Genomic DNA, 24,861 nt, shown 5'->3' on the forward strand with positions numbered 1-24,861 from the left:
CTCCCTAGTGGACCAGTATGTAGAGAGGTTTGGAGTAGCATGTAGAGAGGTTTGGAGCGCTTCGCTCCCTAGTGGACCAGTATGTAGAGAGGTTTGGGGCGCTTGCAAAAATTATTAGATTCTATCGAGCAGAGATGGAGCATGCAGATATTATTAGATTGCTATCGAGCAGATGGTGGAGCATGCAAACATTATTAAATTACTATCGATCAGAGGGAGTAAAAATAAAAATAACGAGGTGATCAGGTTCAAAGTGAATGGTAATAGAAGTACTGCAAAAGATGGCATGATTCAAACAGATACCTTTATACGACTCCCAGGAAATTGTGAAACAAAATCGAGGGCATCAGTAATCCGTCAAAGAACCAACAAAAACTCGAGGGACAGACCATGAGATGATTTTTTTTTCGGTTCCAACCCTTGGCAAAATCTTGGCTCCTAGGCTACTTGTCTGTATCTTTCAAAGTTTTATTTTTTTTTGGTCGCTTTCAAAAATTTTATTTTTTTTTTTGGTCACATGGTCTTTTCGTAATTACGGATTTTGAACGAGGCGCTTGATCGCAAGACCTAAAATGTAATGTAACAGCCTAACAATTTTGCATTTTTCTCACACAAAATTTTTCATTTGATCAAATCAACCCTTTCATTACTCAAATTTAATTCTGTTTTGAAAACTATTGCTAGCAATATGGTAAAATGTTGGATTGAGTTTATTAACTAAAAAACGTTACTTGATCAAGAACTAGAGGGAAATGAAAGAGAGGGAACGGCGGGGAGAAAGGAGGGGAGTGTTAAAATATACGTATATTTTTTTTTTCTTGTTTTTACTTTCCTTCTTTTCCTTCATTTCTTCTATCTTTATGCCAGACTTTACAGTTTTGGCTTTTGAAAGCTCTTTGTTGCATTGTGACTGACTCTCTTTTTTTATTTTTTTTTTATTTTTTCCGGAAAAAATAAAAAATTAAATTCAAATTAAATGCAACACTTTAGATTTTTTGTAGATCTTCCCACTCGTTGATGATCTAGAAAAAGGCTTCCTTTGGCTTGGAACTTTTCATAACATACAACTTTGTTAACTTAAATTATACATCCAACAGCAACAGTAACGGCAACAACCGTTAATCGTAATTGCAATCATGTCCCCACGCATGACATTTGTTTTGTTTTGTCGATTATTCCGGGGGAAAACATGTGGGGGGGGGGTGGGCCCAGTCAATGTTGAAGCCGTATTTTTTTTTGTTTTTTGGGGGCAAGACAAATAATTTACCCGGAAAAAAATTTTTTTTTTTTTTTTTTTTTTTTTTTGCAGCAATTTTTTTTTTTTTTTGTTGCAAGTGGAACATCTAGAAAACAAATACGGGTTATGTGTTTCATTCTTTTCTTTTGCTTACTGCACTTTTATTTTCGTTACTGCACTTTTCTTTTCGTTACTGCACTTTTTTTTTTTTTTTATCTTAGCTTTTGGTCATTTAGTGTAAGAGGTAAATAGGTCATTTAGTGTAAGACGTAAATTGGTAATGATCACCAGAGACGAGAAACTTGTATCGAGTGTTGTAAAAGAAAGAAGTAGGTGGTGTGTTTTTCTTTTTTGAAATGCCTGGGGAAACAAATATCAAACCAAGGTATAAAAACAGTGTTAAAGTTTTCTTCAGTCGAGTTTATAGCTTCATTCTTTTTCTTTCTTGTTTTTATTCTTTCAACAATCAAGTTTTATCAAATCGAAAAGTAATATAGTTTAGCTCTAATCCACTCATTCATCCCCTCACTTCAATAGATATGACTTTAGTGGAAGAGAACCAAGGCAAAGGCAGCCTCAATGATGGAGAAATTACTCCAAAGGCCGAGTCAATCACTAACAAGGAATCTCCAAGTTTACAAAGTATTTCTGATGACATTATTATCGACAAAACATGGAAAGATTACATCTTTATCACGATTTTATGTTTATTAGTCGCTTTCGGTGGATTTGTCTTTGGTTACGATACCGGTACAATCTCAGGTTTTGTTAATATGCCAGATTTCGTTGACAGATTTGGTGAACTTAACGATTCTGGTGAAAAGTATTTATCCGATGTCCGTACTGGTTTGATTATTTCCATTTTCAACATTGGTTGTTGCATTGGTGGTTTAGTGTTTTCAAAAGTTGGTGATAAGTATGGAAGAAGAATTGGATTGATGTTTTCCATGGTTATTTACGTTATTGGAATTGTTATCCAAATCACATCCCTGTCCAAATGGTACCAAATCAGTCTTGGCCGTTTTGTCACTGGGTTATCTGTTGGTACCGTTTCAGTCATTGCACCAATGTTCATCTCCGAATCCGCACCAAAATTGTTGAGAGGAACGTTGGTTTGTTGTTTCCAATTGTGTATCACATTGGGTATTTTCATTGGATACGTTACAACTTATGGTACCAAACAATTGAACAACTCAAGCCAATGGAGAATTCCTTTAGGTTTATGTTTCCTTTGGGCTATTTTCATGACTATTGGTATGTTGTTTATGCCTGAATCTCCAAGATATTTGGTTGAGAAAAAGAGAATTGAAGATGCCAAAAAGTCGATTGCAAAATCAAACAAACTTAGTGTTAATGATCCTTTTGTGTACTCGGAATTGCAATTGATCCAAGCAGGTATCGATAGAGAGGAATTGGCTGGTAATGCATCATGGAAGGAGTTGATTACAGGAAAACCAGCAATTTTCAGAAGAGTCATTACTGGTGTCTCCTTGGCCTCATTACAACAATTGACCGGTGTAAATTACTTCTTTTATTTTGCAACCACCATTTTCAAAGCTGTTGGAATGAGCGACTCCTTTATTACTTCAATCATCTTGGGTGCCGTGAATTTCCTTTCCACATTTGTCAACATTTGGGCCATTGAAAGACTTGGTAGAAGAGTGTGTTTGTTAATTGGTTCCGCTGGTATGTTTGTTTGTTTCATCATATACTCAGTTCTCGGATCAGTCAACTTGTACATCACCGACGAGTCTGGTGAGGAAACAACTGACTTGACTACAGGAAAAGCTATGATCTTCATTACTTGTTTGTACATCTTCTTCTTTGCTTCAACATGGGCTGGTGGTGTTTTTACCATCTTATCCGAAATTTATCCATTGAGAGTCAGAGCCAAGTCCATGTCTGTTGCCATTGGTTCAAATTGGCTTTGGGGTTTCCTTATCTCATTCACATCATCATTCATCATTAACTCAATCCGTTTCTACTATGGTTTTGTGTTCACTGGTTGTCTTGCTGTTTCATTCGTATTTGTTTACTTCTTCATTATGGAAACTAAAGGATTGAGCTTGGAAGAAGTTGACGAGTTGTATGCGCAACGCGTATTACCATGGAAATCATCTTCATGGGTCCCACCTTCGGCAGAAGTCATGGCTACTTCTACTGGCTACGCTAAGCCAGTTCACGAACACGCATAAAAGAAAAGAGAGGATGGTAAAAGGTAATTGAACCTTATCCACCACCCACCACCCCTTACTACTGTTCTTTTCTTTTTCCAACCTTTCTAATATATTAAATGTATATCTAAAATAGACAAAAACCCCGTGCATTATTGTTTGACATGAGTTTAATGAAAAGGATAAGTTATATTGAAACTTTGAAACCAAAAAAGGTTATTAATTAATTAATTATATAGTAATACAAAAATTGTTACCATTTGATCTTGAATGTAACTCTCTTTTGGAGAATCTTGCTCTTTTGAGTTTCCCATTCCAATCGAATAGCCAATATGCAACTTTTTTTGCTTCATGGTAAAATGTTTGTTCAAATCCAATTGATTCCATGATTTTCAAGAGTTGGGTATTATCGAAATATCTTGAATTTGAAACACAAGGGAGTGGTAATACCAAAAACAAACTACTCATAATCAGATTATCATCCTTGGGCTCCTTTAAAAACTTTGTTATCCTCTTCAACATCTTGCCTCTTTCTTCATGCGAAGGAACAAAATTAAGAACTAAGGAACACGAAATCAAATTGAATTTCTCAGTTTTGTTTTTTGGTAGGGGCCGCTTCATAAAGTCTTGTTGTAAGATTAAAGGATCCTGTGAATTCAAATCAATCTTGATGACGCTTGTGAAAATCCCACTTGTTGATATAGCGTTTCGAGGACTCAAACACCCAATTTCTAATGCAGTAACATCATTGCCTATCTTAAAGGCGTATTTCTCAGTGCGCAACCATTCAATTAATTTTTTTGAAGAGTCTCCACCTCGCTTACTGGTTTGGCCCTGGGCGGACGCTGTTTGATACTTTTCTATGCCTCCACGTTGTTCTATCTCGGAATCAATTTTTGCAAGAATTTCAACCAAATCTGATCTGCTCAAGGTACTATCAATTTTGTATATCTCATTATCACAATACTTTGCCGGTATCTTGAAACTGTTAAATGACTCCCTGTATAGTTTATCCTGTTTGATAACCTCGTATTTACACCCGCTAATATCATAAAACTGTCGTAATCGCGTTAATATCGCATGCTTATTCTTTTGCAATTGATGAAATCGTCGTATAATTTGTCGAGTCTGTTGAGGCTTGAGACTTTTCCCAGTACGTAAGCCACCACCATTATTTCCAGTAATTGTTTTTGCATGATGTAACAACCCCAATCCTCCTCCTCGTTTTCTTTTCCCAGTCATCAAGTCTATAAAATTAGAATAAGAACAATTGTATTATACTATCTCGTATGGAGAAGAGATGAACAATTGTATTATACTATCTCGTATGGAGAAGAGATGAGATGCTTTTTTTTTTTTCTCCTTTCAACTCTTATATTAATCGACTAAACTTGTTTCGTAAACCTTAGCAAATATATACATATATATATCTATATATATACGTATGGGTTTGACTTTCAATATACTTGATAGATATGTGGTCATCAAGAAGAGATTTTGAAACTATAACAGTTGTGATTACCTTTCTTATCCTATTAACATCCTCATTCTTACTTGGATGAAATATTGGGTGCAAAAAAAAAACCCCCGGAAAAATTAATGTTGCATTTTACAAAATGAGCCAAAAAGAAAACTCATTTAATTTTCTCCCAACCATCAAAAGACACTATATGACTAAGGTTTGCAGATGGGTCCGGATTAATCTAGCATTGTCAAAAGAAATAAATTGAACGTTTGAAACTAGATAATCATGGCTAAAGTGGCTCTTTCCACTTTTATTTTATTGTAATGATTAAGAAATATATATATATATATATGATGTCACGTGACTTTCACTTTTTTTTTCATCTCATCTCATCTCATTCGAGAAGAGAAGAGCTTTGTCAATGCTTCCACAAACAGGTTTAATTGCAGTAATATTTTTGGCAACGAACTAAGAGACTTGAGTCAAGAATGGTACAGAGCAAGGCTAACAAAAAGAAGAATCAGGCTCACAAGGTTGGCAAGTCTAAACGGAAGCCAACGTTGAAACAAAAACTTCAAAAGGAATCTAAAGTTGTCAAGATAAATGATCTAGCATGGAAACCAGTGGAGATACCAGATAATATGGGTGATTATGGTGGATTCTTTGGACTAGAAGAAATAAGTGGAGTTGATGTAGAGGTTATAGATGGGAAACCTCAATTAGTCATGAGAGAGGACAAAACAGAAAAATCCTCTACTGAGAAGTCAAAGGTTCTTAGCAAGAAGCTAGCTGAGGTAACTAGTGAGAATGAGGAGGAAGAGGAGGAGGAAGAGGAAGAGGAGGAGGAGGAGGAGGAGGAGGAGGAGGAATTCACCGGATTTGAAGATGAGTATGACGACAAGACAAAGGAAAATGGGAATCCCACATCATCTTTTGAAGATGATGAGCTTCGGTATAATGCCTTTGCAAATTTAGATCTACCGTTACCTGACGATAACGAAATCAACTTGCCTGAATGGGGAGAGTCTGAGCTCAACACAACATTAAGCCCCTACATTTTGAATGGATTATCTCATTTGAATTTCACGAGACCTACGCCTATTCAAAAGCAAACAATACCATTGGCCATAATAGGCAAGGATATAGTAGGTAAAGCCACCACAGGTTCGGGAAAAACATTAGCATACGGAATACCAATACTCGAGAAATACATACAATCATTGGATAAAGTCAAGGAAAATATCAGGAATAAAAAGATAAATCATCCAACAGGTATCATCTTCACTCCAACTAGAGAATTGGCACATCAAGTTGTTGATCATTTGAACAAGCTAGCACAGTACTCTCCACTTTCCACCAAGGGTATAGTCAGCGTTACAGGGGGACTATCAATACAGAAGCAGCAAAGGTTACTACAATTTGGACCAGGTATAATTGTTGCTACTCCTGGACGTATGCTAGAGTTATGTCAAAATGATCAAGAATTGGTGAGAAGATTAAGCTTGACAGATACAATTGTATTAGATGAAGCAGATCGTTTATTACAAGATGGACATTTCGATGAGTTTGACAAAATATTGGAGTTGTTTAACAAGACAAGACCAAGAAATGAAAAGGGTATGGAATGGAAATGGCAAACCTTGGTTTTCAGCGCCACTTTCTCAAGAGATTTATTCGGGAAATTGGATAAACAACAAAAGAATAAAAAACGCATCAATGAGAATTCCTTGGTACAGAACGAGGAGATTGTAGAGCTATTGAATGAAAAACTAAAATTCAAAGATAAGAAACCGGCATTAATAGATGCAAATCCAAAGGAGATTGTCTCTGGTCAAATCACTGAAGCGTTGGTTGAATGTGGTTTCCTTGAGCGTGACTTGTACTTGTACTATTTTATATTGATGTATAAAGGGTCTACATTGGTGTTTGCAAATTCAATTGATTCGGTAAAGAGACTAGTGCCATTCTTAAACAATTTGAAAATACCAGCTTTTGCAATACATTCATCAATGATTCAGAAACAGAGATTGAGATCATTGGAGAAATTCAGAGAAGCAAGTGAAAAGAATCAGACTGCTGTTTTAGTGGCATCGGATGTTGCTGCTAGGGGATTAGATATACCCAACATCGATCATGTGGCACATTACCACTTGCCAAGGTCTGCAGATGTCTACATTCATAGATCTGGAAGAACAGCTAGAGCAGGAAAAGAAGGTGTCTCGGTTATGTTTTGCTCCCCTCAAGAAGCATCAGGACCTTTGAAAAAGTTGCGCAAACTAGTTGCTAGCAACGCTTCTAGTAAAAATAGCAACAAGATCAATGTGCATAGTGATGTAACATTACTCCCTATTGAAATGGATATACTTTCTCAGTTGAAACCAAGAGTGGAATTAGCATCACGACTAGCTAATGCAAGTATTGCATCAACAGCAACAAGAAAAGAAGGTTCATGGATTAAACAAGCAGCGGAAGAGTTGGGCGTCGATGACCTACACGATCTTGATGATTTTGAAGATGATATCATAAAGAAACAGAGGAAAAGACAGGAAGGTAAACTGTTGACAAAAGAAGAACAAAAGAGACTTCGATACGAATTAAAAGAGTTGTTTGCAACTCCAATTCGGAAAAGTAGTAGGCGGTCATATATCACTAGCGGCTTACAAAACTTGGCTCATCAAATAGTTCAGGGAAACCATCATGAGGATGTTCTTGGTTACAAGAAAGTAAACGCCTTAAATGATTTACAAAAGAATGGGAAAAAGTTTAAACCTGTCAAGAATGATAAAATTGCAAAGATTGCCAAAATCAATGAAAGGAAAAAGAGCAAAAAGGATGCCAAAAGGGAAGCTAAACGAAAACAAGTAGAACCTTTAGTCAAAGATATGTAGGTTGTTAGAAACAGTAAAGTGATTAAAAGAAAAAAAAAAAAAAAAAGAAAAAAAAAACTCTATGTAATTTGTATGCCTCCTGACTCTAGCAACAAAATAATATTTACTTCTAATGCCATTGCCATTGCTGTTGCTGTTGTTGCTGCTGCTGCTGTTGCTGCTGGTGGTGCTGTTACTATTGCTGCTGCTATTTTAATTGATATGAGCGCTATTACCCTTAAATAAAGTCATCGTCATCATCATCGTAATATTCGTCTTCATCTTCATCTTCATCACCCAATTGATCAAAATTAACCTTGTATCTCAATACTGCACCGATACCTCCAAAACCTTGAACAAATTGAGCACCTTCAGAAGATCTATCAGAGACAAAATCCAATTCTGCACCGAAATTCTTGTAATTTTCAGCTAACCATTCCAAAAACAATTCCTCTTTCAAAATCTCCATATCTGTTCCTGTTTTCTTATCTTCTTGCCATGACTTATCTGGTAACTCTGGGTTAACATGTTTTATTACTTCTTCACCTTCAATATCTTTCAAAGTGTACCTTATAATGTTTAAGTTTTCATAAACTATTACTCTTTCACAAGCACCTAAATCCAATGCCTTTAATGTATCTTCAATTCCATAACAGTATTTCCCAGAGTCTTGAGAAATTTCTTCGAAATACTCATTTAACAATTTCTTCTCCTGGACGAATTTAACGTTTGCTAAAGTTTCAGCCGACAATTCAATAGCCTGGTTGAATCCATTTTCACCACCATATGAAATATCAACGATTTTTATAACTTTAGCTTGTAACCTATTATCAAACAAGTCTGACTTGGACAACTCAGTTTTGAAATCAGCAGAACCGGCAAGAATTAAACCTTTGACATTGACCTTGTCAGCAGTAATGAAATTTTGCACCGCTACTTCGGCAACTTTACGAACATAATTGTGTCTCTTTTCTTCTCTCAAACGCGAGAAACGTACAGCGGATTGACCACCTCTACCGTGCTTTTTTGGTAAATCTACAGTGAACTTGTGCAATACTTCTCTAGTATTACCGCTCACTGCACCAAACAAGGCACCATTACCATCCATTACAATAAACCCAAACCGATCGTCATTTTCCAACAACTCATTTAAAGCCTCAACGTGGAATTTGTTATCGCAAAGGTACAAGGAAGTATTTATAGGCTTGAATGGCTCAAAATCGATATTCAATTTCTTTTCCTTTCCCTCGTCTGTTATGACATCACCACAATACACCACCAACCCGTTTCTAGGTACACTATTATATAATTTCAATTTTTGTTGAGTAGATGTAATGGCCGATAACACAGATAGTCTATTAACTCTAGATTTGATGTTTGAGGCTGTACCGTACTCTTCAGTCAACATCTTTTGTATTAATGATATTTGGCCCTTTGGTGGTATAACTAACGAAATCATCGATGTACCATTACCTCTCGCCATTTCCAAAGATTTGATCAACTTTTTGACTTTCCAAATCTCAATGTTCTTTTCAGCTTCTGACTCTTGGCTTGACATTTTGAATATGAAACAATAAAAATATATATATATATATATGAGAGCCCCTTCTAAAATAGCCTCTTACTCCACTGGGTGTTTGAAAAGCAACCTTTGGAGCTACACTAACAAGAAAGATGGATCCTTCTTTAATAACCCGTTTGTTATATTTCCGCTACCAATGAAAATTTTAGTTACAAAATTTTTCACTTCTGCCGCTTCTCTTTTAGGCACGTGACTTGGTAGTGTAAGCAGTTCAGAGCCCTCTTTTGTTTGATTTGGTTTGAAATGATATGCTTAGAGGGAGGAAGGGGGAAGGAAGGGGGGGGGGGAGGGAAGAGGGGGAAGGAGAAAGGACTAGATCACGTGCCAAGTGCGGGTACAACACTATTGACCAACACTATCGAGCAGAGCGAGATAGTGTTGTAATAAGCTACAGAGTGCTCAGTATTGAGCAACACTATCGAGCAGAGCGAGATAGTGTTGTAATAAGCTACAGAGTGCTCAGTATTGAGCAACACTATCGAGCAGAGCGAGATAGTGTTGTAATAAGCTACAGAGTGCTCAGTATTGAGCAACACTATCGAGCAGAGCGAGATAGTGTTGTGACAAGCTACAAAGTGCTCAGTATTGAGCAACACTATCGAGCAGAGTGAGATTGTGTTGTAACAAGCTACTGAGTATTGCTTGATAGTGGAGCACATTGACTAGGGACACAACACACGACTTTAATAAAAATCACTGCAAATATATTCATACACTACCTAGTAAGACACTGCAAATATATTCAAATACTCTAGTAAGACACTGCAAATACATTCAAACACTATCTAGTAATACATACTGCAAATGTATCAAATACTTTCTAATAAGCTACACTGCGGCTTTATTCATACAGAATTTTTATTTTTTGACATTTCTCTAATAAAGGGGTTATTATTTAGAGGGCTAAACTAAAATGAAGTTGTTTCCACAAAAACAAGGAACTTTATTGCTAACTGGTAATGTAAAGCCACTATCGAGCGAAGCGAGATAGTGAAGCACTTATAAATATACTTGAATTTATATAGAGCCCCTATCGAGCCACCGTCGAGCCATTATCCGCTTCGCTCGATAGTGGAGCACTTGTAAATATACTTGAGTTTATATAGAGCCCCTATCGAGTCACCGTCGAGCCATTATCCGCTTCGCTCGATAGTGGAGCACTTATAAATATACTTGAATTTATATAGAGCCCCTATCGAGTCACCGTCGAGCCATTATCCGCTTCGCTCGATAGTGGAGCACTTATAAATATACTTGAATTTATATAGAGCCCCTATCGAGCCACCGTCGAGCCATTATCCGCTTCGCTCGATAGTGGAGCACTTGTAAATATACTTGAATTTATATAGAGCCCCTATCGAGCCACCGTCGAGCCATTATCCGCTTCGCTCGATAGTGGAGCACTTGTAAATATACTTGAATTTATATAGAGTCCCTATCTAGTCACTATCTCGCTTCGCTCGAAAGTGACTCATTAGTATAGTATCCCACACTATCGAGCCACTATCGAGCCACTATCTCGCTTCGCTCGATAGTGACTCGCCTCGTTCTGCTCGATAGTAGAGGTAACAACGCTAGGTCTGGGGCCTGTGTTACCGCTTCTGTTTCAAGATTGGCGCTACCGTAGTATTTAAATAAGCCAGGATAGCGCTACCATCTCCGTTCACCACCACTCTACTACCCCCACTGCCAGTACCCTACCACCCCGCTCACTTTGCTCGCTGTGCTAGCTTTGCTCTCGCAACACTATCGAGCAGAGCGAGATAGTGGAACACACTAGTTACCACCGACACTATCATTACCACCGACACTATCGTGTGTGTGCATGACACTAGTTACCACCGACACTATCATTACCACCGACACTATCGTGTGTGTGCATGACACTAGTTACCACCGACACTATCATTACCACCGACACTATCGTGTGTGTGCATGACACTAGTTACCACCGACACTATCATTACCACCGACACTATCGTGTGTGTGCATGACACTAGTTACCACCGACACTATCATTACCACCGACACTATCGTGTGTGTGCATGACACTAGTTACCACCGACACTATCGTGTGTGTGTATGACACTAGTTGTCACCGACACTATCGTGTGTGTGTACTCGCTGTTCGCTGTGCACACTAAGGTGGAGCTAGTAACTTATAGATCTGACTAGCTCGACACTATCGAGCAGAAACAATATCAAGCAAAAACCCTATCGAGCAGAAAACCCTATCCAGCAGAAAACCCTATCGAGCAAAAAACCCTATCCAGCAGAAAACACTATCAAGCAGAGCGAAATAGAGTAGAGTAGTATAGATTATAGAGTGTAGTGTAGTGTAGTGTTGTGTAGTGTAGATAAGAGAGCGTTTGCAAATATACTTATATTTTTATAGCAGTATTTGCATAGTACAATTAAATAGAATAATTTACATAGTATAATTTGCATAGTACAATATGTATAGATGTATAGAATAATTTATATAGTATAAATTGCATATTATTTTTTGCATAGTTTAATTTGCATACAATTTTTTGTATAGGATAAGTTGTATGGTATAAGTTGTATGGTATAAGTTGTATAGTATTTTTTGTATGGCATTATTTGTATAGTATAAGTTGTATAGATAATGTGTATAGAATATTTGTATACGTATAATTTGTAAAAGTATAATATGTATGGCATTATTTGTATAGTATAATATGTATGCGTTATTTGTATGGCATTATTTGTATGGCATTATTTGTATGGCCTTATTTGTATGGCATTATTTGTATAGTATAAATTGTATTGTACAACTTGTATGGCATTATTTGTATACTATTTTTTGCATACTATTTTAATTTCAGTATTCAATTGATAGAAATCTTTTTTGCAGTAAATTAAATTGGTTTAAGAACCCATTACACCCACTATCGAGCCACTATCGAGCCACTATCTAGCCACTATCGAGCGAAGCGAGATAGTGGAGCACTTGTAAATATACTTGAGTTTATATAGAGCCACTATCGAGTCACTATCTAGTCACTATCGAGCGAAGCGAGATAGTGGAGCACTTGTAAATATACTTGAGTTTATATAGAGCCACTATCGAGTCACTATCCGCTTCGCTCGATGGTGACTCTAGAATGATATATCTCTTATATTCTAAGTTGTAAGCTGTGTATATCCTCTACTTGTAATCTACATCTCACCTATATACCTTTCCCTCTACATCTCACCTATATACCTTTCCCTCTACATATCCCTAAATGTTACTGTTCCTCTAAGGTTAGTGTCAGTCAGTGGTGCTCCACTATCTCGCTTCGCTCGATAGTGTCGCTCGATAGTGTCGCTCGATAGTGTCGCTCGATAGTGGCTTGATAGTACCCTTATTGTCCCCGGTCCCCCGGTAGCAAAAAAACAAACTCGCCGCGGAGTTTGGGGAAAAAAATTAAACCAAAAAAAAAGGGACTTGAAAAACTAAATCTATTAGATTCTTTATACTCTTCTTTCTGTATTCCGCCATTACTTGAAAAAGAGGCATATTTTACTGGCTTTGCAAGGATGCTGGAAGAGAATACTCGACTGGGAGTAGAAGATATTGTTGAAAATAGACAAGGTACGTCGTCCCAACCCTCAACAACAATGTCACCGCCAAATACAACTAAAGAAGAAGAAGTGAGTGATGAAGGAAACAATGTCACCAACACCACTGAAACACAAGGGTCCCAAGCTGCAACAGAAGCAACAGAAAAGTCTCAAGCTGCAACAGAAGCAACAGAAGCAACAGAAGCAACAGAAAAGTCCGAAGCTTTAGGTGAAAAACCAGAAACTTCAACAGAAAAGCCAAAAGCGTTTACGATAAAGTATAAACGTCCTCGAGGTTCAAGAGCATGCACAGTTTGTAGGTCAAGAAAAGTCAGGTGTGATGCGGAAATCCACATACCCTGTACAAACTGTATCACATTTGGTTGTGACTGTATATTGCCAGAAATAAGAAAAAGAGGTAATCAAACGGGAGAATCAAAAGCAAAAAAACAAAAGTTGGCAGCAGCGGCAGCGGCAGCGGCAGCAACAGCAACAACAACAACAACAACAACAACAACAGAAACAGCAACAACAGCATCTCCTACTTCTACTACAAATGTTTCAGATGCAGCAGATGCTTCTGGGGAATTACGTGACTCTAATGAAACCAATAAGAAAGAACCCTTGAAAAAAAGTAAATCTTCATCAAGAGAGAAGTGGGGCTCAAAAAGGAAAGGCGTCAAACAAGAAGAGGGTCTAGCATCAGGGGAAGCTCGACATTCACAGGATTCTTCATCACATCCTTCCTTGCACCACTCTTCTCATCATCATAAGCAACTGGTCATCAATGAACCAATATTAAATATATCTCAAGTAAGCGTGCCTCCTTCTCTTACTTCAAACTACAAAAATAGACCATCCATGCACAAGAGGGAACTACTCACCTCCAAGATTAAACCATCAATGACTTTTCTAGGTTCAACTTCAGCTGGTGTTCTTCCACCAAACTCGGGAGGTAATCACGTTCAATTGACAGAGGATGTGTTTGAAGTAACAGACAACGGTCTAGATTCAGTGGAGTTGGAGATTTTGAAACTAAGAGGTGCATTTTTATTACCGAGCAAGGAACTCGCGACAGAATTGGTTAATGCCTACTTTGAACATGTTCATCCATTAATGCCTGTATTGAATAGGAGCTTGTTTATGAAAAAATTCAACGATCCAAACGATAGTCCTAGTTTAATGGTGTTGCATGCCGTTTTATTGTGTGGTAGCAGAATCTCAAAAAGTCCATTACTATTGGATTCTAACGGCTCAAGTAATATGGCAAGTCTCACTTTCTTTAGGAGAGCTAAGGCTTTGTATGAAATGAATTATGAAAGTGATCCAGTGTCTATTGTACAAACGGTTATTCTTATTGGTTCCTATTGGGAAGGACCTGAAGATGTCACCAAAAACTCCTTTTATTGGACAAGAGTAGCCGTTGGATTGGCTCAAGGTTTTGGATTTCAACGAGATGTCTCCAAATCCAACAACTTGACCATTCTGGAAAAGAGGCTATGGAGAAAAATCTGGTGGTGTTTGTTTGAAAAAGACCGTAACGTTGCTATTGCTTTTGGAAGACCAGTGGTTATTGATTTAAATGATTGTGATGTCCCCATGTTGACACTAGAGGACTTTGATGAGAACGACCCAGAATTAGGTATTGTTTCTCCATATCCTGTTAATGAAGTACACGCCTTATATTTTATTTATTTGATCAAGTTGGCAGAAATCACGGGAATTATTATCAAGCATCAATATAGCGTCAAGTCTGAATCTATGAAGAGAAAAAATGCATTTTCGATTATTGAGCATTGCGATATGTTGATGGGTATATGGTTCACTAATCTACCACCCCAATTATCTTTTTCCTTAGCTGATAGTTCATCACAAAACTTTTATGCTTGCTTGTTAAATGCCCAGTATTACAATAGATTATTCCTAATTCATAGATCTAATTTAATCAGAATGGCAAGATCTTCATCAACTAACCCGAATAACTACAAATATCCAAGCTGGGGTATTAGTTTCCAATCGGCAAGGATGATTTCAATTATATCGAAAATTTTGTTGGAACGAGATTTGCTCATTTACGTTCCAGCAATGTACGTGTACATAGCGTTCAGTGCATTGATTATGTTGATTTATCACATTGACTCAACAAACGCTGTTATTGCTTCAACTGCAAGTGAATCGTTATCTGTATCAAGAGCTGTATTGAAAAAGCTATCATTGTACTGGCCGATAGCCGGAGTCTTGATTAAATTATTTGACAAATACGCAGATAATAAAAGAAAAAGAGCCAGCGTGATTGAAAATGGTTCAAGACGCGTGGAGGAAAGGGAACAGAATCTTAATGAAAAGGATTCTTCAACTGGTCGTAGTAGTAGTTCAATAAATGCATATGGGGGGAACCAAATAATGCAACCTCAACCGCGAGCTCAAACACAACCGCTTATTGCACCTGCTCATCCACATTCTACTAGACAGCAGCACCAACCACTTCAACAATTTTCCCAAATACAGCTGAGACAGCCGCTTGTAAATACAAGGTATTCCCCTGACTCTAATACCTCTGGAGTTTCACCTGGAGGGAATACTTATAATGAATACTATTCACAACAATCACAACTTCAACAGCAGCAGCAACAGCAGCAACAGCAACAGCAACAGCAACAGCAACAGCAGCAACAGCAGCAACATCATCATCATCGTCACCATCCACAACAGTCACAGTCACAACCACAACTACCAACTGCCTTGCCAGTGCATGCATATTCTAATGTACCTTCAGTCTCGCCAAGAATTAGCAATTCTAGAACTCCCCAAATTGAGCAATTAATCCAACAATATAAAGTACCGATGAAACTAGCCAACGGTGATGGAAGTGATAAGCACACTTCAGATGCATCACCTTCATCATCAATAAAGTCATTCCCAGATATTTCTCTTGTCACTGAGAATATTCCAAATAAGCAAAACTTTTTTGAAAATTTTGAACCTACACAATTATTCCCTACGTTTAGTGTACCTGTTACAAGAGCACAATCACCAAGCAATGAGCACAACGAGAGTCATGATCTTTTCTACTCCATGGAATCTGCAACAAGTCCACGGCAGCCTGATCAATCAGATAACGCACAAAGACAACATGATCAAGAACATGATCAAGAACAAAAACAAGAACAAAAACAAAAACAAAAACAAGAACAAGAACAAAAACAAGAACAAAAACAAGAACAAAAACAAAAACAACAAGTACAAGTGGAGGGTGCCCAGCAGCAACAGCAGACTACGCACAATCAACCCTTGTCTCAACCAGTTCATGATGATGCACTTGTCAATCCTTCTACTCCGGGATTTTTGACTAATTTTGTTAATTCATCCTTCATCAATATGAACCTACAATCAGGAATCGATATGAATGATGATTTCAATTCATTTTTCAATTTCATGAACTAGAAAACAATGTACCTAAGGGTCAATGTAGTTTAGGAGGAAAACAAAAAAAAAAGGGATAATAAAGAAAAGAATCAAAAACAGAAGGAGCAGTTATCTATGTATCGATACTCATCTTACTTTTTCCATTGCAATTTTCTATTCCGTTTTGACATTCTTGTTCTTTTTAAATTTTCCAATAATTCTTCACGGCGTAATTTTTGACTATACCCAATACAGCTCTGTACCACGCTCTCGTAAATTTCATAATCCTTTCTTAATTCAGTTAACTGGTTCTGCCATATGCAGCTCATAGTTAATAATCTCTGATAATTCAGTCGAAGTTGTTCCAATTTCATATCGACTAAATCATCTTCACGAGATTCTAAATACTGTTTGCTTGAATTTTCCATAATATCAATCTCAAATTTTGATAGTGTTGCTGAGGTGGTTTCAAGAATTTTTGAAACAGCTTCAGATGACAAGTTCAAATCTTCAAATTTTGGAATAGGAAAATCCTTCCAGTTTATATCTTGCTCACTCATTGATCTTCTTCTTGCATGTATACCACCTCGACTCCCTGACCGTGTAAGGTGTTGTGATGTGTTAGTTGGTGATGACGATGATGTCAAGGTGTTGGCAACAATGGGTTTCAGGTCCAGTAACTCATCCAAGTTTATAGGTATACCCAATTTGATCAACAAGTTATGGCGAATGTCCAGTTTAATCCAATTGGGAGGTTGTAAATACGGTATTTCGGAGATTTGTTTATATATAGTTTTGACTCTATCGTTAGATAGCAATGACTCCAAAATATCACCCTGTTGCTGTTGGTGTGGTGGAAATGACTCCGAAATATCATCCTGTTGCTGTTGGTGTGGTGGCATTCTAGGACTTTGCTGCGTATTTTGTGGTACAACTATAAATAATTTGGACATGAGCTGTTCTAACCTTGTTTCAAACTCTGACTTGTTGGAAAATGCACTTTCGGGAATCGCGATTGACTCAAATAAGGTGTCCAAGGATGTAAATCCCAGTTCAAATGGTTGTTGTTGAATAGGTGGTGGAGACGGTGATGATGGTAGCTGTTGCAGCCGCAGACTCTCAAAATCGTTAAATTCGTCAAAATCCCCAAACTCTTCCTCTTCTTCTTCTTCTTCCACTTCTGCTTCATCTTCACATTCTGCTTCACCATCTGCTTCTGCTTCACCTTCTGCTTCTGCTTCACCTTCTGCTTCTGCTTCCCCTTCTGCTTCACCTTCTACTTCACCTTCCGCTTCAACTTCTGCTTCACCTTCTGCTTCACCTTCTGCTTCCACTTCTACCTTCCCTTCCCCTTCCTGATCAATCGCGTTGTTTTGATTGTTTTCTTCAAGCCCATCGAGAATGTCTCCATTTTCACCAGCAACATGACAATCGCTCCCCTTACTTCCTACCCTCTCCAAGTCCGTTTTTTCAAGATTGTTACTTGAGTCGCTTACTTGAACTTCCTCGTGACCCCCATTCCCATTAATGTCAAACAGCATATTCTCGTCTTCGCTTTGAGTGTAATTCTCAGCTACCCCTTCATCTGCCATATACAGCTTCAGCAGAGACCCTTCAAGTACTACCTCCTGATAACCTCCATCTGACATTGGTCAGTAATATATACAAGCCAAACCTATTACCCAACTGTCAATACCAATCCCGGCGTATCAAAATCTTACCAGGTCGATTCGTACCAGCTCAATACCAAAGTGCAATTTTATTTTTATTTTTATTTTTTTTTTTATTTTTCAAATTTCGCAATCATTTTTTTTTTTTCATTTCAATGCCAATGGATAACGTTAAGGTTAAGGTTGTTACATCGTAGACGAAGATAATGATGACACCAGTAGTTCTCTTTTCGATCGGAAACCCAGGTCCTTTAAACCGGCATTCAACAGGACACATGGTTTTGAAAGAGTTGATGGAGAATTATGACATCAAACAACCAGTAAATAAGAATCTCTACGCAATAGCTAGTAATGAAGATTCAAGTTTGATATTTGTCAAGTCAAATACATATATGAACGAGAGTTCGAAAGCGTGGTTGAAGTTGCGAGATAATGAGAAGATACCTACGGGAGCAATAGTCATTGTACTATACGATGATTTCGAAAATGATATACCAAAAGTTAAGTTATCAAAGTTTGGCAAGAAAAGCGAAAGTCATAACGGTATAAAAAATCTACAGTCTGTAATGATGCAAGACGATGGTGTGAGGTTCAAGTTTTTCAAATTAGGTATAGGGATAGGCCCAAAACCAAGTGGTGCAAATAAAGCAAGTATGAGTTCATGGGTCCTTTCGCCATTTACTTTGCAACAAAAGCAATTAATTGTCGACAAGAGCCTAGATTTGTGTATTACACACTTGAAGGAGATTGCCTCCTTAGATGGCGAAATTGACAACATTGATAAGTATAATTCTAGAGTTATAAAGAAAAATATACTGGAATAGTTATTATATCAAGTAGAGTCTTTATGTTTTAGAAAATGCACCCTCCTATTGTCTCTTAAAAAACAGTGTTCCGTCTTGGTTTCTTGAATGTTGGTGACTCTAATGCGTCACTTTCATACGCGTATTCTAAATCAAAATCCTCGTCGTCTTCTTCTTCTTCTTCTTCCTCCTCCTCCTCTTCGTCTTCACCCTCGGGGAAACTATCCAACATCTCCAAATCTTTATTAGTTATGCCAATTGTATTTTTGAACTTGGCTAAATCGTAATCGCTTGGTTCAAACTCGTCTTCATCTGAGTCCATCTGAATATTCATTTTCCTTCCTCTCATTGCTAAACTTGTAATTTTACGACCTTTATCAATTGCTCGTTCTATTGATGATCTATTCTTTATAAAGAGAATCTTGGGGTACATGCTTCTCTCACCTTTCTTCATAATCTCTTCCATCTGCTTTTCCGTGGGGTCCGACAAGATGTACCAGAAATCCTTTAATTTGTTTCTTGGCCATATTGTTATTGTGCCTGTAAAATTCTGTAACCAAACATTAGACCAATCTTGTTGCAAAACATGCGGTAATAAGTCGAGTGACTTGATAATGTGTAACCATTTCTTGATTTCCAACCTAAATAGTTGTTCCAAAGCCGTGGCAACAAACCCACCTCTAAATGAAGCAAACTTTTCACTTGCTGTTCTCCTTTTGGAAATAGAAACAGGTCTTCCCACTGTTCCCTTTGGTGCAAAGAAAAATAATGATATATGTGGATTGACTTGAGAAACAATGGTAAAGTTAACGTGGTAATATGTGTTGAGCGCATCAATTGGAATATCGGTTCTCAAGGAACCATCTCTCCATTTACTTCCCAATGAAAAAGGAACAATTGTTCCGTCTACTCGATTTTTCATCATCAAAACAACTGGATTTAATATGCCTGGAACTGCTGAGGAAGCCAACAATGCTGACCAGATAATACAATGAGGTGACGTTATGTCATTACACAAAATCACTGGCGAGTGTGGATCTGCTGGAACAGTGCTGATATTCAATTTCCTACCCGTTCTAACTGCTGCTTCTTCAAAAGTGGTTGACCCTCTAGTGAAAAAATTGGATTTTCTGGCCCATGCAACAGCATTGAATCTTGCTCCGGTTTTGATAAGCCTAGGAATCCAAATATACCATGGATCTTCGCATGCTGTGATCTTTCTTGCTAATTGAGGAACTAACAATTTCTTCAATTCCTCATCAGTCCGAGTACAAAGCAATGAAGCAATCAAACCGCCACCAGAGGTCCCTGAAATGATATTGGGTAGCAAATTTTGATCAAGTAGTGCCTTTCCTATACCGAAATGTGTGTATGCAAAACAAGCTCCTCCGCTCAAACATAATGCCGATTTACCAAAATTCTGCAGCACAGTTTTAAAGAATTTGTACTTGGTTTCCGGATTGATTTCGGTTGACTCTATTACTTGATCAATACATAGAACAACCTCCTTGTAAAATTCTTGAACTAACTTCTTAGTGCCGTAGTACATATGAGAATATAATTGGCGATTTTCGATACCAGCGAAATTTCGCTTCAAACAACTTTGTAACAACAACAACAATTCGCTCTTACTATTCTGCAGTCTTGCTTGTCTTAGTTTGGTTATCGTTAATTTCACTGTTTGTGAATCATAGTATGAGAATTTAGGGTTATCGGCCCATTTATTCAAACCAAGATACTGGTCCAATTTTTTTGCATTCTCAACCCATTCTTCATAAGTGTTGGAGTTTCTCAACTTATCTCTCAATCTCTTTCTTTCGCCTCTCCATGTGATAAAGTACTCCAGGAGGGCAACGTATACTCGTACGATGAGATATAAAAATGCTAATAGAGTAATCCATGCAAAGACAAAGATTAGAATTGGCCATCGTAGTAATGTAAAGCTAGCGCTACTTCTAAACTCATTTTGTAGTAACTTCACGGCAGAGTTGGAACTCGAACTTGAACTTGAACTCGAACCCGAACGCGAGCCCGAGCCCGAGCCCGAACTTGATCCTCTCTGTTTTTTGTTATTTTTGGACTTTGTCTTGGGAGACTCGAGGTCTTGACTATTAATAGGAAACCAATCATTCTTGGACGTGACAAAGTTTGGTTTTGTCGTTGGTATTGCTCCCAAGCCTGCTCCTTCGTCAATAAGCATCCGGAGATCCCCTTCTTCCTCCTGCTGGTGCTCTGTGCCTTCGCCGTTATTGCTGTTTTGGGAGAGAGCGCCCTGGACAATCATTTCATGCGTTGGCGTTGTTGGTGATGTACTACTGGTCTCATCATAATCTTGCCACACCAAGGCTTTGGCAAACTCACTGATATCGTTTTCATTTATGTAATCCTTTTCCTCCTCGAATAACGGAATCCGCTCTGACATTTTGCAAGGTCCCCAACTACTTAGCGTCTCAGTTTACCCAACTACCTAGTGTCTCTTACTACTTAGTGTCTCCTAGTTTATCCTACTACTTAGTGTCTCTTACTGCTTAGTGTCTCCTAGTTTACCCAACTACCTAGTGTCTCCTACTACTTAGCGTCTCCTAGTTTATCCTACTGCTTAGTGTCTCCTACTACTTAGTGTCTCCTAGCTCTACTCCCTTTGTTAAAATTGCTCCATTATATTTTTGTGCATCATCAATCGACTTCACAATTTTTTGTTTCTTAACAAAGTATTGGGTCACGTGATAGAAGAACCCTGTGGATTCCACAGCACGGAGATAAAAGTCAAATGGTCAACAATCTTATGCCGTTATTTAAAAAAAGCACTGATGCATTTTTACTAATAGCTTAATCTGGTCCTGTGATTATATTAAGAAGGTGTTAAATGAACTAAAGGAATTATTACACACACACACACATATACTCACTCACCTCTTTCGGAAATACGGGTAATTTTTAAAAGAAAAAAAACCACTCGCCTCCCCCTCCCTTGGCACGACAAAACCCCATGTTGTTGTTGTTGTTGTTGTTGTTGTTTTTTTTGGGCGGGGAGTAAAGGGGGGCAAGGGGCAAAAGGGGCGGGCAAGGGCCCTAAGGGGGGGCAAAAAGAGCTCTGGTCACGTGATGTCTCATAACGGTGTGTGCGTCATCTTTTATGTTTTTTATTTTTTCGCTCTCTCTCTCTCTCTCTCTCTCTCCTCGCTAGTTGTTGATATGGCCAGTTTTGTTCCACTAGCTCACTTCGCTCCCTAGTGTCGCAAGGAAGATGTCAATTGATACGGTAGTATTGGACATTGAAGGAACAATTTGTCCAATATCCTATGTAAAAGAGATATTGTTCCCCTATTTCGTCGCAAAACTTCCCTCTTGTCTAGACTCAATAGAATTTCCCTTGGATAAAGCATCAAATGATTTAGTAGTCAAGACTTTGACCCAGCTTTCACCCGATATCACCACTTCGGCAAAGTCGACTTTTGACTATCTCAAAAAGTTGGTGGATAACGATGTCAAGGACCCCGTCTTGAAATCATTGCAAGGCTTGGTGTGGAAACAGGGTTACCTCTCTGGCGAATTAAAGAGCCCCATTTACAAAGATTCAATTGAGTTTATACAAGATTTTCCAAATACAAGTCAAAAAAAAATCTACATTTACTCATCGGGCAGCATTAATGCACAAAAGCTATTATTCAGTCACGTTGATAATGGCGATAATACGATTGATTTGAATCCCCAATTGAGTGGATATTTCGATATAACTACTGCAGGTTTCAAGCAAGAACCTTGTTCTTATTCCAAGATTATCGAGAAAATCAACAAAAGAGGTAAACAACTGTCAATCTTGTTCTTAAGCGATAACATCAATGAAGTTAAAGCAGCAATTCAGGCAGGCATGCAAAGTTTTATCGTGGTGAGAGATGGAAATGCACCCATACCAGAAAACGAGTTATCCTCACACAAGGTAATCCACTCGCTAGCTCAACTCGATTTATAGACTATAAGCATCACTATCGAGAAACACTATCGAGAAACACTATCCAGAAACACTATCGAGAAACACTATCGAGAAACACTATCGAGAAACACTATCGAGAAACACTATCAAGAAACACTATCGAGCAGAGCGAGATAGTGTTATAACAAGCTGGAGAGCTTTGCTCGATTGTGTTGTAACAAGCTACTGGGTGTTGCCACACTATCTCGCTCTGCTCGATAGTGTTTCTCGATAGTGTTTCTCGATAGTGTCGCTGCTCGATAGTGTTGCTGTTAGAGCCTTGTCTACATCGACATCTAATTCAAAAAAAAAAAATAAAAAATACATAACTTTACTACTCTTCTTTTATTTTTACATATCCCTGAATAATATATCAGCAGCAACCTCTTCATTCTTGTCACAAGCCAAATAGACTTGTATTACAAGGTCGCGCTCAAATCCGAGCTCACATAATCTATTAATTGCATTTTGGTCCAGTTCAGATAATTGTATGCGTACTGTGCCTTCAGCATCAGCTCCCTCACCACTTCCACCACCGCTACCACCAAGAGCATCTGCATCATCACCTTCAATTTCAAATCCCAAATCTTCACCGCCAGCACCTAAAAAGGTCCTTATAAACTCTTCTGGGTCCTGTTGAATCATGCTTGCAATTTGTGGATTTGATGCAGACAATTGTTCCAATAACGGCTGGATCAACTCTGGATTCGATTGTAATGCTGCTCTTAATAATTGCATTTGTTGCTCATCACCGCTGCCACTGCCCGTTCCTTCGACACTCAGTACTGTACCAAGTGCCCCGGACTCTGCTGCTGCACTACCTGCTGAACGGTCACCTCTTCCTTCTTGTGCTGCTGCTGCTGCTGCTTGTTCAAATAAATTTTCTCCACGGTGACTCTCATCTGCATCGTCTTCCTCGTCATCATTATGCGTGGCATTAGCTGACAGTTGCTGCTGCTGATGCTGCTGCTGCTGTTGTTGTTGTTGTTGTTGTTGTTGTTGTTGTTGTTGTTGTTGTTGTTGTTGTTGTTGTTGTTGTTGACGAGGCTGCTCAGAACGTAATGTCTCCGGTATTCCAGTAATCAAATATTCAACTGCACGGTGAGGATTGTTAAAAGCCGCTCTCAATGCGGCTTCTACTTGGGGTCTATCGTAGCCCATTTCCATTATATTGGTAATAGTTGTTTCTCTCTCGCTTCCTAGGGCAAACGTAGATTCATCAGCAACAATACTAGCATTAGCGGTGGGATTAGGATCAGTCGTCATTGCATTGGCCGCTGTTTCCCCAGGTGCAATTGAGGCATCACGTGACGTAGATGCTGCAGGCTCTACCTTTGTCGAGTCTCCAGTTGATGCCGAAGCAGTCTCTAAATTAGTTGGAGTCGAGCTCAGCGCAACCTCAGGCACTGGTGGTGTAGCAGCAGAAGCCTTTTTAGTCTTTGAGATCATAAATATGACCGAAGATCCTTCCTTCAATTTAAATGACTCTAAACTTTTGTCATCGTGCAATACTTTTCCCGAGTATACTAATTTGATTTGCGACACATCACAATCCTTTTCCTTGGCCAATTTTTCCTTAGCTGACAAAACCTAAACAAAGTAACACGGGTTAGTTTTCTGGATACAAAGTGGAGCAACACTATGGACAAACACTATCGAAAAACACTATCGAGTGACACTATCGAGTGACACTATCGAGCAGAGCGAGATAGTGTTATAACAAGCTAGTCAGTGTCGATGGCAGCTAATCAGCGTGCTCCACTATCTCGCTCTGCTTGTAATAAGCCATTCAGTGTGCTCCACTATCTCGCTTTGCTCGAAGTGTCACTCGATAGTGTTGTAACAAGCTAGTCAGTGTGCTCCACTATCTCGCTCTGCTCGAAGTGTCACTCGATAGTGAAGCTAGTCAGCGTCGCGGATAAAACTTTTACATACTGTATCCGAAAGTTCAACATCAACTGGCACGGTTTGCTTCTTAAAGTCTTTAAAAATTATCTGCATTTTTACTCTTAAACGCCCCTTCGTTCTTAACCCTAAAATCTACCTAATAATGGTCAATTTCTTGCCACGTATTTGGTCTATCCTTCTTCTTATAGTTTATAGATGGGCCTTTTT

General features: G+C 38.4%; 10 protein-coding genes across 10 annotated transcripts; 5 read left to right on the top strand and 5 right to left on the bottom strand. All coding sequences in view use genetic code 12, as the record gives it.

Moving 5' to 3' along the window:
• Nucleotides 1–1,776: 1,776 nt before the first annotated feature.
• KGF56_001361 (sugar porter family MFS transporter) lies at nt 1,777–3,432 on the top strand (the record flags this gene model as incomplete). Its single annotated transcript, XM_049322476.1, has 1 exon — nt 1,777–3,432. The coding sequence occupies one exon, from the start codon at nt 1,777–1,779 to the stop codon at nt 3,430–3,432; it is 1,656 nt and encodes a 551-aa protein (XP_049181499.1).
• Nucleotides 3,433–3,642: 210 nt separating this feature from the next.
• Nucleotides 3,643–4,653, bottom strand: KGF56_001362 (25S rRNA (adenine2142-N1)-methyltransferase; the record flags this gene model as incomplete). Its single annotated transcript, XM_049322477.1, has 1 exon — nt 3,643–4,653. One exon carries the CDS (start codon nt 4,651–4,653, stop codon nt 3,643–3,645), a length of 1,011 nt encoding a protein of 336 aa, XP_049181500.1.
• Nucleotides 4,654–5,364: 711 nt separating this feature from the next.
• MAK5 (putative ATP-dependent RNA helicase) lies at nt 5,365–7,764 on the top strand (the record flags this gene model as incomplete). The annotated part of the gene is made up of 1 exon (XM_049322478.1): nt 5,365–7,764. One exon carries the CDS (start codon nt 5,365–5,367, stop codon nt 7,762–7,764), a length of 2,400 nt encoding a protein of 799 aa, XP_049181501.1.
• Nucleotides 7,765–7,981: 217 nt separating this feature from the next.
• Nucleotides 7,982–9,301, bottom strand: ERF1 (translation termination factor eRF1; the record flags this gene model as incomplete). Its single annotated transcript, XM_049322479.1, has 1 exon — nt 7,982–9,301. One exon carries the CDS (start codon nt 9,299–9,301, stop codon nt 7,982–7,984), a length of 1,320 nt encoding a protein of 439 aa, XP_049181502.1.
• A 3,570-nt stretch (nt 9,302–12,871) lies between these two features.
• On the top strand, nt 12,872–16,339 carry CTF1 (Ctf1p; the record flags this gene model as incomplete). Its single annotated transcript, XM_049322480.1, has 1 exon — nt 12,872–16,339. One exon carries the CDS (start codon nt 12,872–12,874, stop codon nt 16,337–16,339), a length of 3,468 nt encoding a protein of 1,155 aa, XP_049181503.1.
• A 113-nt stretch (nt 16,340–16,452) lies between these two features.
• On the bottom strand, nt 16,453–17,949 carry KGF56_001366 (uncharacterized protein; the record flags this gene model as incomplete). Its single annotated transcript, XM_049322481.1, has 1 exon — nt 16,453–17,949. One exon carries the CDS (start codon nt 17,947–17,949, stop codon nt 16,453–16,455), a length of 1,497 nt encoding a protein of 498 aa, XP_049181504.1.
• Nucleotides 17,950–18,176: 227 nt separating this feature from the next.
• KGF56_001367 (uncharacterized protein) lies at nt 18,177–18,794 on the top strand (the record flags this gene model as incomplete). Its single annotated transcript, XM_049322482.1, has 1 exon — nt 18,177–18,794. One exon carries the CDS (start codon nt 18,177–18,179, stop codon nt 18,792–18,794), a length of 618 nt encoding a protein of 205 aa, XP_049181505.1.
• A 55-nt stretch (nt 18,795–18,849) lies between these two features.
• On the bottom strand, nt 18,850–21,195 carry KGF56_001368 (uncharacterized protein; the record flags this gene model as incomplete). Its single annotated transcript, XM_049322483.1, has 1 exon — nt 18,850–21,195. One exon carries the CDS (start codon nt 21,193–21,195, stop codon nt 18,850–18,852), a length of 2,346 nt encoding a protein of 781 aa, XP_049181506.1.
• Nucleotides 21,196–22,020: 825 nt separating this feature from the next.
• KGF56_001369 (putative acireductone synthase) lies at nt 22,021–22,746 on the top strand (the record flags this gene model as incomplete). The annotated part of the gene is made up of 1 exon (XM_049322484.1): nt 22,021–22,746. One exon carries the CDS (start codon nt 22,021–22,023, stop codon nt 22,744–22,746), a length of 726 nt encoding a protein of 241 aa, XP_049181507.1.
• Nucleotides 22,747–23,097: 351 nt separating this feature from the next.
• Nucleotides 23,098–24,747, bottom strand: RAD23 (Rad23p; the record flags this gene model as incomplete). The annotated part of the gene is made up of 2 exons (XM_049322486.1): nt 23,098–24,336; nt 24,682–24,747. 2 exons carry the CDS (start codon nt 24,745–24,747, stop codon nt 23,098–23,100), a joined length of 1,305 nt encoding a protein of 434 aa, XP_049181508.1.
• Nucleotides 24,748–24,861: the final 114 nt, after the last annotated feature.

This window comes from Candida oxycetoniae (assembly GCF_023343755.2).
Source record: "Candida oxycetoniae strain CBS 10844 chromosome Unknown scaffold2, whole genome shotgun sequence".
NCBI classification, from domain to species: Eukaryota; Fungi; Ascomycota; class Pichiomycetes; order Serinales; family Debaryomycetaceae; genus Lodderomyces; species Lodderomyces oxycetoniae.